Genomic DNA, 14,310 nt, shown 5'->3' with positions numbered 1-14,310 from the left:
TCGAACCCGGGTCTTCGGCGCGACGAGCCAACGCTTTAACCATTAAGCTACCCCACCGCCCCCAGAAAGTGAAGGACCTTGATTAAGAATTTCTTGGTACGTCATAGTAAGTATTATATGTTGATACAATGATAGATTTAGTTTGCTATATTAAATAGTAATTTTTACTCAGAGTACATCACAAAGGTTGTTTCTGGTGGTACTGAAACTCAGGGACATTGGATGAAGACGATTGCTGGGCGAGAGTGTCACAAAGTTTGGTGGCAATGCCAGCTCTAGCAGTTAATAGATTATCACCGTCCTTGAAATGGTGGACGGTAGATTTCGAACCTTTGCCCTTTATATTTTGTACCATGTTCCACACCTTTGAAATTGGTGTGCGTCAAAATATGTTAGAAACATAATTTCTCCACGACAGACTCATATTCCGTTAAATACGCGTCGAGCCTTGACATTTAAGATTTTAACTTTATTCAAACTATGCACGGTAGGATGTCATCGACCATACTTTTAGGATTTGGTCCTGCACATTCTGGCCTGTTTGCATTCATTTTTTGAACCATGGTTTACGAATATGTGGACTTGCAGAGGACTGTGCAATTGATTTTGTCAGCAATGTTGTTACGTATACTCGAAAACGGCTGTATGGGATCCTCACTGTTGATCAAAAGGTCATGTGTCACGTGTTCAATACTTAGAGTCTTATATAATGACCAATCATCCTTGGATGAAGTTCCTTCTTGATAAAGGAGGATCATCACAAGGTTAAGAGTTTTACGAATGAGAAGTGTGGAAGTGATCACTTCCAGATACAATGTAGGTCATCACGGCCAAGGCCATCCAAATTCATTATACAAGGTTTAATCCGTCAGTGTCAGATCGAGGGCAGAATATGTTCCAGTAGCTGGATGTAGATACATGTTGGGATTCATCGTTAAATTCCTCAAGGATTTTACCTTTATTGTTAGTATGGACACTTACCCAAAGCGGACTGTGCCCGTTCAGATCGCCCATGGTGACACATGGTTTTGGAAGTTGTTCATACAGATCCTAACCAATTACCTAAAATGCGTACACGAATCAGCAGATTGTCCCGTTTTTGTGACGGCATTTTGACCAAAAGTTGAGTATGGAAAACAATGTAAACCATTTTCATTTTATTTTACCATTTGAATAGCGAAATATTGAAACACATTCTAATGAACTCACATAGCTAAGATTGGGACCAAGAAAAAACCCACATAACCTCACACTTCACCGAATTAACAGGGGATCTGCCTTGCTACTGGAGGTGGCTTAAAGGGACGTGACTCTACAAGTAAAGTGAATGGTTCAACCACTAAGCAATTTACTCAGCTTCATTCACTTCTATACCGCAAGTCTCTATCTTGAACAATACGAGGGCAATGCTCTTTTACGTACCCATCACAAAAAGGGACAATATGCATAGATGGGTTAAGAAATCAATCTCCACAGATTGACCCTAGGATTGTGGTACGGTAACAACATCTTCAATATTGCTAAATGACAATTCCATTTTAAAAGCAGAAATATGCCATATTAACAAATATATTAACAGGTACGTCAATAACCAGTCTAAATGCACACAGATCAAATGTCGACCGGAGTACAATTATTAGTGAATTGGACCGATAGGTTTGAGGAGAGTGTTGGAGCAAACCATTCGTATCCGTTTACGAGTAGCTCAACTTCGAGTCAGGAGACCCTATTTCGGCCCTGTGCTGCAACGACTACATCAACGTCGACGGATCTAGTGGCGAAATCTTCATTTTGACTTGTGATCCAACCGTATAGGCATTTCCAGACACTGAGAATAAGACGTTTCTGGACGGATTCTAGGGTGTATAAGGGGAGACAGTGATTGCTCCTGATGCCATATTACAACTCAAGCCCCAAGAAAACCAGTATTGCTGTGTGATCATTCTTTACATCGGGACACACCTTCTAGGCATTTCTTCCAAGTTACATTACCGTTAACGTGAGAGGTGAATATTGCAATCATTGTCTCTATTGCTATAATCACTTGTATTATACTGCCAAAGTGATACCTGTACATTGTTTTGTATTGCTTTGTTAATTTTAGAATAGAATTGTAAATTACAGCATATTTCTGAGTTGTCTGTTTGTTTCCCATCTAGTTTGTTACGGACTGATTCCTGGCTAACTTTATAGTTTCATCTTAGGAATCTACATCAACATCAACCAGTGTTTTAATTCCTAGATCATAATATGTGTCCTTTAATATTGGTTGGCATTACATACAACCACTTGTGACCAAAGAGAATACAGATCGGAATCATGCAGGAAGCAGAAGCACAGTAACTCCCAGTGATCCCAGTAAGGTGGTCTTGTTTGTTTGCTTGTGGCCAGTAGTTTAAATTCCTCCTGAATTATATACCGATACATTGTTTGTCTTATTATTTATATATTTGTTTTTTACTAAACTGTGATACCATCCTTACTGTTTTACTATCCTTTGTAGACAGGCATTAATACAAACAGCCACCTTGTTCTCATTGCTATATGGCTGCAAAATCTCAATGGCGAAGTACAATATTAAATCACTCATTCAATACAATGTTAGTTATCTGCATTACTTTGTGTCGATACAAATTCACATTATTGAACAGAAACATATTTATTCAAGGTACGAAATTATCTTATTTCAAGGAGCACTGAGTGACTATGTTAGTCCGCCTCTTGGTTTGAGAATTAAACCATTCATTTATGCTGTCGGCATTGAGCTGGAAAATATATCTCCTTCCCGTCTTCTTTCTTCTCCTCCTTGGCAGTTGGTTAGGCCAAAGGTTGACCTAACATTAACAGCATTTAAAAAAGCTGAAACTAATGAATTACAATATAAAAAAGAATATAATCAATTAAAAAGTAAATATAATACATACAAAACCTTATTTACAGATGGGTCTAAGGATGGTGGCGCAGTTGCTTGTGCCACTGTCATTTGATCCAGGGGCCGGTTGTTCAAAACTCGATTATCTTTTAGCCACTGGTTAAATACTCTTAACCGGCCGTTAAAATTAACCAAGTGGCTAAAGTGTTTCTCAAAACCCGGTTATCTTTAACCCTTCCTTATCTTGGCGTTAAAGTTATCATACCTACGGACCGCCGCTAAATAGTTAACCGGGTTGTTTAACATCGGCAAGATGGCGTTGATCATTCAACCGAATGCGGCGTTCATGGTGCCGTTAAAGGACCAAGGACAAGAGAAGGTTTATAGAGCTTACGATTTAAACATTCTAGGCTATTCGGACAGTGAACTGCGTCGGCGTTACAGGTTTGGAAGGAGGTCTATCGAGTATTTGGTGGATACTTTGAGAGACGATCTTAAAAGACCAACAAATCGCGGATACGCACTTACAGTTGAGCAACAAGTTTTAATTGCCTTGCGATTTTATGCGAGTGGGAGTTTTCTCCAAGTGGTTGGGGATACCTTGGGTGTGGACAAGAGTTGTGTTTCACGAGTGGTTAGAGATGTCACTGATGCCCTCGTTGCACGCAAGGACGCTTACATTACTTGGCCAACCGACGCCGAGCACCTGCGTACTATTCAGAGTGGATTCTACCAACTCGGTGGGTTTCCTAACGTAATAGGCTGAAAGATGGTACACACGTAAGAATCCAAGCTCCAACAAGAGATGAACCTGCTTATGTGAACAGAAAAGGTTACCACAGTATCAACGTTCAAGCTGTATGTGATCACGAAGGTAGATCTATAGTATGGCAATATACCTGAGAGTGACGTCCCTTGGTTTATATAAAATCCATTTCTGAAAAAAATACGCAATACGTGACCATTCCAGAATGTGTTCAGTCTATTTATGTATTTTTTGTCTAAAGTTCATTTCATATCAACATATATGAATCATAAATTGTGAGGAATAACTGTAATCAATTTAATGATCGTAAAGATTGACAAGTACACTTAATTTGATGTATTTTAGTGAAATGAAGCACACCTAAAATGTGACTTTTTTAAGCTTGTATATACACCTGCTTTGCGGGAAGGTTAACAAACGTGTGTGCCAAGTGGCCAGGTGCCCCTCACGACAGCCACATATTCCGGACATCTGCACTCTGTCATCATCTTGAGCAACATCACACAAGGATTGCTGACGGTTTCATTTTAGGAGACAACGGATACCCGTGTAGGCCTTTCCTCCTCACGCCCTACTTTAACCCCCATGGACAACCAGAACAGAGATACAATGACAGCCCATGCGCGACACGTGTGACACTTGAGAGGACATTCGGCAGGTGGAAACGACGTTTCCATGTCCTACACTCTGAGGTAATATTGATACTGAGTAAAGATATGTTTCAATCCTAAGAATATTCTCACACATTAAATTATGAAGGAAAATATTATTATTACATAATAATATTATATATATATATACACACAAACACATATATAACATATACGTGCACACACACACATACATACATACATACATACATGTACATATGTGTGTATATATAATATTGTGGGAATGCATCTCATTATTATTGCAACAGGAATAGACATGCCTAGGAACAATCAATATCTAAAGGACAAAACAACACAAATGTACTTGTTACATATAATTTATTCAATACAACACAAAATAATGCAATTTTAACAGATTATCAAATAATAACGATATAAAGATAAAGAATGATAAATACCCAAGATCTAAATTACACTCTAACAGTAGGTAAGTGAGTGTAGATATCAACCTTTCTGCAAGTTCACCCTCCATAATTTTCTTCTCGTGTATTACCCCATAAATTCCAACAATTAATATTTCAATGAAAAAAGTTATCACAGTCTGATAGTGAAAACATATCTTTATTATTTCATGTAAAAAAAATCACTAATATTAAATTCAACATATTTCCTTTTCATTGAACAGTAAAAAGGATTTGCAGTAAACCTTATGTCGACTCCTCCTTCTAAATGTAATAGCTTTAAGCTCAATATCACACATTCCTTCTTTTTGTTAGGAAAAATATATATTGCAATATAAGACATCATAACAATTTATTGAAAAATTTAGTTGTTATTTCATTATATCACATTGAACACTGGAAAAATAACAACACGTCAAAGTCCCAGAGGTAATGGCCCAAGGAATATCCTTAGCCTGACTATACCTTCTCTTATAAGTGTATTATGCACTACTTTAATGTTGTATCGGTTAGCTAGACTATAATGTTTGCTATGCCATCATTGATATTTCATTGTATTACATTATAGTGTTGGGAAATGGTTAAAATCTCACAATGGATGATTGGTTCATTACAACCGATCAATCATCGAAGAAAATATAGAAAAAACCATGTAGTTCTTTTGGTTTTTTTGGCAAATTGCACAAAATCCATTTACAAATTTTACATATTTAAAGGATGACTAGTATGCTAGGAACATAACTTTCCTGGAATCTTTATGATAAATTCATGTAGCAGTTATGAAATGTAACATACTAAACCAACCTTGTGAAAAATGTTGTGAATGCAAACAAGTGTGCAAGAATTGTTTGTGTTCGATTATGAGAAAACATGATCAATTGCTTAGTCATTTTTTCAATGCAACCAATCTTCGATTATTTCAATTAATCAGACCACCACTATAACATTCACCATAAAAAAGCATGTAGTCTGAATATACTTTCTCTTGTGAGTGTACTACACACTACCTACTGTATATGTCATGCTGGTCTATGTTGCTTGCTATGCCAACACTAAAATTAAATATTCAATAATTCATTACGAAGCTCAAATGTTCATGAATTTACCTAAGTATTACTGAAAAATGACATACAAAAAGTAAAATAGTGAGAAGAAATGTTATGTGTTGTTTGTAATCCTTTCCTATAAAATGACTAAAGTATTAAATACACTGATAGCTATCACCTATGTGATTTTACCTATTTTACTTCAATATGGAACTAACTATTTCAACATGGACATGAGAAGCTTTGATGGGCTGTCCATAATATCACTAGTACTGTCAAGACTTTTTTCCAAGAGTGTAATCTGTAATACAAGTTTTCTTTTTTTCATTGCTTGAAGTTCAAGTTCCCCTGTCAGCACTTGTTGCTGGAGCTGGTATACTTTATCAACGCCATGCTCTTTCTTGCTGAACATTTTAGATCTTGATTTTGAGGATTTACCACATGTTCGATGGCTTGATGTTGATGTCGATGCTGACGTCGGTGCTGATGTTGATGTCGATGCTGATGTCGATGATGACGTCTGTGCTGACATCGGTGCTAATGTCGATGCTGATGTTGATGGCTGTGCAGCTTCCTCAGGGTTGATAATGTGAGGTGGTGTTACGATCCTTGATTCTGGAGGAATATCAGCCTCTAGCAGATTGTTGTATGTGCTTTCTTCATTGCCTGAAAATGTTTCAATTTTTGTTAAATTTCAGAACTTTATATCAATTTTGAAATTAAGGCAAATCTAAATTTAGTGATTCAAATTAAATTTAACATATATATGATTACTTCGTCATTTATTTGTATTTCATTGTTAAATGTAATGCAAACTGAAATGTTGAATGATAGGATCTATATGTTTTTTCAACTTTAATTAAAATACCATTTTAAATTTGGTAGAGATAATGAAAATAATGTATACAAGCATGACCTATAGGGATTAAATTTCAGTTTAATTTAAACAGAAACACGTTAATGATAAGTATTTTTTGAACATGTAATTGTACCCTACATATTTAAGTCTAATTACAATACGTAAAATGTATGCAATCTTGTTTCTTCGTCTTTTGGGTACTCACCACGCAGCAACCACTGACACGAATGACTGAGTTTTGGTTACGCCAGGTAATTATATGGATACTCTAGCAATATCGACAAAAAACTTTGGATCGACCGCTTGCTGAGAAAATTGTATGCACCAATTACATCTATGATCTTGTGTTGTCGAAGGACTAATAAAATTGTTACAATTAATGGGCTCGTTGTACCAGTGAGGTACACAATAATCGTTCCAGATAGGATATTAGAAGCTACTCACAGTGTCTCAAAGATTGAATTTGTTTAACAAATCTATATTATATTCCCCACAGTGCAGATTGTAACCTTTCGATTTCAAATGCAGCTTCTCACGATTGAACATTGACAACATCTCTCACCCCAAATACACCAAGTTCAAGGTCGCCATTTACTAAAAATAGAGTGTAAACACAGCGGGCACTGACAGACGACACAAGTGATATAAGGCTTGATAAAGAGATCGGATTCTGAGCTAGATCTATTCATTAAAAATATTATAAAACAATTGTCGGTCATGAAAAGAATGCGTCAACTATGTTAAACTTCCATGGAAACTTACTTTCATTAAACCCCGTTTCGACTCCACCGAACACTCCGCTGAAGCCGGCTGTGTCCCGAATGATCTCGATTATTCGAGTAGTCGCCTGGCTGGGCTCTGGTGGAGGCGGGCCACCTCCCGTCTTCCTTGCCTGCATACGAAAGTCTGTAAATACTTTCTTTGCCTTACGGGCCATATTTGTCCATTTTTCTTTTACCTCGTCGACGGTTCTTGAAGCAACGCCTCTCGTATTGACTTCATTGGTAATTTGCATCTAAATTTGATTTTTCTTTTTTCTAGTAACCTCGTTACTGTGCTTTTCATTTAATATTTTCGAATTGTCCTCCATCCAGCTTTGAAAAGTGTTTTCTTCCTCCACCGAAATATTCCTACTTCTTTTCTTTCTTGGTTTTTAGGTGTTTAGGCGGTGATATCTCGTTTGGTGCCTCCATTTCTGACATTGACGGAAGTAAACAAACTATTGCATTATGGGATTGATAGAACTTTAACCACGACTTTAACCATGATGTTAAAGATAACCATGACGTCAGTAAACGGCAGTGTTAAACATGGACTTTTCAACGCTTTTTTAACGTTCGGTTAGCTAACGGCGGGTTAAGGATTTACCCCCTGGCTGCCACATAGAAATAGCCGTGTGTTGTCGCTGTGCCGAGTTCATTTGAGCGAGACGTTATGAAAATTGCATACATTCGTCTTAAATGTACGTCAAACAGCATCGGCGTTACTCACAATGTTAAAAATCCACACTGTAAAAGTTCATTTATTTCCCGTTATGTCTATGTAAATATTTTATGGCATTGGCTTCATTATGCGTAAGAAATAGCTTGTCAAAAATGTAGAATATGTATTTTTTCCAGAATTTCCACGGCAGCCATTTTTTGTGCATTGCGCATCGGATCATTCGTGCGTCTCGTTAGCTTGTAAATTTGCAGTAATAAACAAAACGAAAACATGTTATGGAAGCTCGTTTGATTCACAATTACCATGTTGAAAATGAAATATGTAGCGGAAATAAAGCCAGCGAAATCGTCGATTACAAATTCGTTGAAGTTTGTATGACGCCATTTGGCCCGTAAATTGGTTACACTGCAATGTTTTCCCATGGATGTCTTGTCGGAAAACGCTTATGAATGGAAAAACTTTTCGTGATATATGAATGAAATTTTATACTTGAAATCTGCAGTTAATTGCCTTCGTTCTCATATACAATTTGACGTAAAACATAGTCTGTAAGAGCAGTATTGACGTTTTTCAAGAAAGAGGGAAACAAATCAACAACTCGGAATCTAAACTGAACACACTGCTGGATTTTTTTCAGTGCAGTAAATCTATATTATTAGCGGCCATTATTCACTTGAATGTTTAAAATGGGTATTTCAGAAAATGTTGAAACAATCATGCCCCAATGAATAGTTTTCCTTTTACTTCTTTGGCACCCAAAAGCATTTATTACGGTCCCATTCAATTAAGTCGTTGCTCAAAACACTCCTACCGTGCGATGGCGGACACGTCGACGAAATTTGCATACAGACGAATGAAAGAGTTAGACTCGTATCTGTATGATTAGTGAAAGACGTGTTTATGTTTTCATTTTCATTTACAACCATTATGGTAAATACAAGTAGAAATGTCACAACAAATAAACAAATACTTGAAGCAGAAATGCTTCAAATGTGCAATTGTCTTGTCGACAGCTTTGCATATTTAAAAATGTCGCCGACAATGTTCAGCGGTGTGTCGGAATTCGGATTTACTTTATTTGGTCCTGTAGTGTTTTATTCAGTTCGACAGCAACCGAGAAGGTAAGTGCCAGAACCTTATGTCGTAATCGTGGGGTAAATGTGAGGGATTTGGCTGGGTAATGCATGGAATCTGCCATACTGTGGTACTTTGTACACGATAAACGCAGTGACCTTAACGTTCTAGACGTTATGCTTAGGTTATGTTTCCAGTTTTCAATTCCCGTCACTTTGTGTTGCTATCATGCAGTAAGAAAGGCATACATCGCAATGTTATTGTATTACCTGATATGTGCACAGTAAATTTGATTTAATTGTGATTTTGTATTTCGTGAATGTTGAACATTTGGTCGAAATGAAGATCTGAGTCTGAACAGTGTGAAACATTTTGTTGATATATTTCTTTCAATCCATGGTCGTGTTGTGACCTGTTTATGTCCATCTTACATTTACATGGTGACATCATTTCAGCGGGTAATATCAATTTAAATTATTGTTTAACTATGCATACGTGTTAATGTTTGAATGATTTGATAGGCTGAAAAAACGGGCGTGAAAATAGTTCGCCGCGAACTAGATGTCTTCTCTTAGGTCCGCGCCTGCTCGTGACATTTACCGCACAAATGGATTTTGGTTACGTTATTCCAGTTTCAAAAGTGAACTTTAGATAGGTTATGGTAAAACTGATGAAAACCAATAACTATTACTGAGTATTTGTTATCAAAAAAATTAACAAATACGAATGCGTATATAGGTGAGTAAAGATTTATACAAAACTTCAGCTTTATTAATCCCACAAGTGATGTGTATTAGTTGTTATGTATTATGGAAATAAATATAAGGCAATTAAACAACATTTCAGTCATTGGTACAAGAAAATCTTGGTATCAAGGTCAAAAGTGAAATATATCTTAGACACTCCATGAAATAAGACTAAAATCTGTCAAATATGTTTTAAGAAATTGTATTAATCCACTTGTTAATATATAAATAAACATCCTCTCATCATCCTATATTTTCAACAAAATAAAGGGTTATGGTTTTGTTTCATTTACACTTGTTAACTATTTATTGTATATTGAATACATCATGTTATATCTTGTGCACTTCCAAGCATCCAGTGAATGTTTCAACATTGGAATATACTGATATCATTGACTTGTCAGGTTATATAAGCAGTGTTAGGAAGATAGCCCGTCCACCTTCCGAACTGTATTTATTCCTATTCCTGTATATAAAATTGTTATATTATTGATTATAACCTTTTGAAGCATAATACAAACATGTTTAATCAGATAAATTGGAATATACTAATATCATTGACTTGGACAGGCTTTACTACATCTTTCCTACACTGATATAAGTATATGTTTCAAACATGAAATGTAATTAGGGTAGATATATTACTTGTTATATTACAGATAAAAACAACATTTCATTACTGAACAAGGAATTAGTAATTGAGGGTGTTCGAGACTCCTGTTTTTTGAGTAATTTGAAACTTTGCATGAGGTTGTTATTTAAATGTAATTATAAATAATAAAAAATTGTGTGTAAAGTACAATTTTCAAAGTATATTTAAAAAAACAATATAAGTTACATGTATTGTCACAAAGTATCCATTACAATAAGTATTTTCCAATAATGACTAATGTCTATTGTTATTGTTTGTTGTTTTATGCCGCACTCAGCAATATTCCAGCTATATGGTGACGGTTTGTAAATAATCGAGTCTGGACCAGACAATCCAGTGATCAACAGCATGAGCATTGATCTACGCAATTGGGCTACGATGACATGTGCCATCCAAGCCAGCGAGCCTGACCACCCGATCCTGTTAGTCGCCTCTTACATCAGGATAGGTTTCAGAAGGCTCATTCTATCCAAGACCTTCAGGGGTTAAAAGTATGTTTTAGTAACAGTTGAGATTGGCATGTGTTTTCTGGTTCATTCAAAAGTAAAGTTCTCACAACTTGTAACTTTAGTTCTAATCAGATGTATAAGACAATGAAAAGAAATCTCTCATTATATAATACATATTTATTTACATGAAAGACATTTGGTATAATTAGATACTAAGTCATACTCTCACACTCAAATCACATCAAGAATATTTACAATCAATATATTTATATACAATAATTCGCCGCGACTTTGCTTTAGTTCGTGCTCTTGCATAATACCATTTACAGCGTAAGTCATACTCTCACACTCAAATCACATCAAGAATATTTACAATCAAAATATTTATATACAATAATTCGCCATGATTTTGCTCTAATATTGCAAATATGGCGTAAGTCATACACTCGCAATCAAATAATATGAAGGATATTTACAGACAATAATAGTTAGTGATTTATACAATAACCTCAAAATCAAATGATTTTGCTGTAATATTGCAAATTAACGGCGTAAGTGATGCTCTCAAAAATTTATATACAGTGGACTTAAGCAGACAGATGGGGAAACTGCCTGAAGGGATGATATGCAAGTACATACAGCCGTTCACTCTTCAATGTGAGCGGCTGTGTGATACTGGCTGAAAAAGCGGGCACAGAGGCCTACAGTGCAGTCAGGACACCAAGTCCTGACCTTCCCTGCAGAGCCATCTGTGGTCCTCCGTCGTTTTCTACAGAGGACACACTGTTTCCTCTTCCTTCAGGCAGCACTTCGATGAAGTGGCGTCCGGTCAGTCGTCGGGAAGGAGGCTGGGTCCTTGGTCTGCCAGTCCTCCTAGTCACATGACTGTTCCCGACGAGTGAGTGGAGAAGGGACATGTGGAAGTCCAGACGGGGGGTCGTCCTACCATGGGTGTTCATGAAGGTCTGATAGGCATTAACTGTAACGTAAAGATAAGAAACATTGAAGAATTATAGCGAATAATCACCAGAAAAGCTCATTCTTGATGAATCACTATAATCAAAATATATCGGAAGTGGTACCAATTAATATTCAATAACTCTATTTTTTTTAAATTGTGTCATCAGCAAGTACACTTTGAGAGCAATAGCAATAATTATATGAACAGATCCATTATTACCTTACTGATGATAAGCAGACACTACAGTATAATACAAATGAGTGATGATTATGAGTTCTATGGGAAAAAAGTTTCTTACCTGAAGCTGTGAGAAGAAAGTTGATTAAAATTTTCTTCCACAGCTTCACGGAGCGGACTTGGGGATCATATACAGCAATGAGTTGATCCCCAAGGTCAACTCCCCCCATCAAGGTATTGTGTAGTCTTACGACTGAGGGAGAGTGACAGACCGGCCCGTGAGTTAAGCCCATCTTCCATTCTGTAAAGAAAACATTACATGTTAAGAATTCAATAATCATGTCAGTAAATTCAAAACATCTTCACAATAAAATTGAGGTATTTCACACTCATAAAACTGTATCATGATATTATGTGCTTGAAAGATAACCACAAGTAATAGAAATCATACTGACTAAACTGCCAAACAGGATATTGAAAAGTTTAAGATACTATATACCTTGGACTACCCATGGTAGATAAAATTGTGAAGACCCTCCTGTCTGAAAAGAGCACTGCCAGCAGCGGACCCTGTCTTCTCACAATTGTCGAGCCCCTGGGTGGTCTTTTCCCAACAAAGGAGCTCGGCATTCCCTTCCTCCGGACGGCGACAACTCCTGTGCAGAACGTCTTCCTGTCAAAGAGATCATGGCAGAGAGACGGGCTGCTGAAGAAGTTGTCACAGATGACGTGGTGTCCCTTGTCGAGATGCGGTTCCAACAAGTCCATGACCACACTGTGCCCAAGGCCTGCCCTGGGTGGTGGTCCTCCAAGGTTGCTGCCCTTGTAGATCCGGACTTGATGGGTGTATCCAGTACCCGCCTCGGCAAGGATCCACAACTTCACTCCCCATCTGTGTGCTTTCTTGTTGGCCATGTATTGAACAAGATGATGTCGTCCCTTAAAGCCAACCATCCTTTCATCCACGCAAACACTCTGGGCCAGCCTGAATAATGTGAAAGATCTTGATGAAAACATTTCAATATTTATGCAATATAAGGTTAATGTCATCATTAAATTTCATTTAGTCGTTTACTTAGATGGGCTTTAATGGATATATTGACTGTCTAGACACCATGTCATACATTTCATCCTAAAAATTGTTAAATTTAAACTGGAAAATTTAAAATAGCTTACCGGTGAGTGTTTGCGAAGGATCCATTCACAAGATCAAGGACCGGCCTTATCTTGTGGAGGGGGTCATGACCTGGCTGCCCTCAGGGCACTGCAGCAGAATTGTCATTGCAGTGGAGGAACCGCATGATGATTCTGAAGTGGTTCCTCGACATGGTTGCCCCGAAGGAAGGTGTTGATGCCAGCCAGTTCTTGTCCCCCTCATTCCAGTAGGATGAAATGGTTGGCTTCCTGACGACACCCATGCCCAACAAGAGTCCAAGAAATGCCCGCATTTCTTCTCGGTCATCGGGTCTCCAAGCCCGAGCCCTGCTCTGCGGCGTTAGAGTGCGGCCCTGCATGTACTGCTCTGCATACCTGTTTGTCTCCCTGACCAGCAGGTCGAACAAATCAACACCTCCATCCCCTCATCCCAGTCGTTGATCAAAATATTTGATAGGAGGGGCATCTTCACCTGAAAAATATATCATTATTTGTATCTAAACCTGTATCATTATTACAAACCATTATTGATCATATCTTCGCATTTTGCCTACAATCAAAATCTTTCATAAACATTCATACATACCTATATCTTTGATAGATACAAGCATAATGTCAATAGTATTCAATTGATATCCAGATTTATACCTGAACATGTGTAACTTTGCCACGTACCAAATTGAAGAATATAACAATTAAGTTATTTCTTATGAATTGTATTGCCTATGTTCATTAATGAATACATTCATTTTATGATAAATCATGTATGTTAGTATGTCATTTATTTGTTTAATGTACTGTTGACATGACTACCTGGAGGGTTGACAGGGCCACAGTCCCCGGCAAAGTCAATGTCATTGCCGAGGTCAAAGCTGTCTGTGTCCAGCACAGGCAGCCAGGGGCCACGAACCATTGGTTGTGCCCCTGTTTCTTCTCCATCTTCTTGAAGTTCTTCATCTGAAAGTTGTGATCATTTTTTGCATCAGTGGGGTACAAAAAAATGTAATATGTACCAGTGTTCTCAATTAAATATTAAAG

General features: G+C 37.3%; 3 protein-coding genes across 3 annotated transcripts; 1 reads left to right on the top strand and 2 right to left on the bottom strand.

The window, feature by feature from the left end:
* The first annotated feature begins 3,185 nt into the window (after positions 1 to 3,185).
* Positions 3,186 to 4,369, top strand: LOC124284252 (putative nuclease HARBI1). The gene is made up of 2 exons (XM_046720319.1): positions 3,186 to 3,633; positions 4,020 to 4,369. The coding sequence occupies exons 1-2, from the start codon at positions 3,186 to 3,188 to the stop codon at positions 4,367 to 4,369; spliced, it is 798 nt and encodes a 265-aa protein (XP_046576275.1).
* A 7,296-nt stretch (positions 4,370 to 11,665) lies between these two features.
* On the bottom strand, positions 11,666 to 12,347 carry LOC124284261. Its single transcript, XM_046720329.1, has 2 exons — positions 12,239 to 12,347; positions 11,666 to 11,958 (listed from the first exon to the last, which is right to left on the bottom strand). Exons 1-2 carry the CDS (start codon positions 12,345 to 12,347, stop codon positions 11,681 to 11,683), a joined length of 387 nt encoding a protein of 128 aa, XP_046576285.1. The 3' UTR covers positions 11,666 to 11,680.
* A 13-nt stretch (positions 12,348 to 12,360) lies between these two features.
* Positions 12,361 to 13,367, bottom strand: LOC124284251 (the record flags this gene model as incomplete). The annotated part of the gene is made up of 3 exons (XM_046720318.1): positions 13,294 to 13,367; positions 12,617 to 13,102; positions 12,361 to 12,418 (listed from the first exon to the last, which is right to left on the bottom strand). Coding segments are annotated over exons 2-3 (513 nt in total), but the record flags the coding sequence as incomplete, so codon positions are not given.
* Positions 13,368 to 14,310: the final 943 nt, after the last annotated feature.

The sequence above is a fragment of the Haliotis rubra genome, unplaced genomic scaffold, assembly GCF_003918875.1.
Source record: "Haliotis rubra isolate DU_JTF1 unplaced genomic scaffold, ASM391887v1 Scf332, whole genome shotgun sequence".
Classification (NCBI taxonomy): Eukaryota; Metazoa; Mollusca; class Gastropoda; order Lepetellida; family Haliotidae; genus Haliotis; species Haliotis rubra.
This window is presented reverse-complemented; position numbering and strand designations above follow the sequence as displayed.

Coding starts and splice junctions, on each gene's coding strand:
- LOC124284261 (XM_046720329.1), bottom strand. CDS start 12,347: ATGGGGGGAGTTGACCTTGGGGATCAACTCATTGCTGTATATGATCCC. Junction 11,959..12,238: donor CTTTCTTCTCACAGCTTCAG/GTAAGAAACTTT, acceptor TTTACGTTACAG/TTAATGCCTATCAGACCTTC.
- LOC124284252 (XM_046720319.1), top strand. CDS start 3,186: ATGGCGTTGATCATTCAACCGAATGCGGCGTTCATGGTGCCGTTAAAG. Junction 3,634..4,019: donor TGGGTTTCCTAACGTAATAG/GCTGAAAGATGG, acceptor GACTTTTTTAAG/CTTGTATATACACCTGCTTT.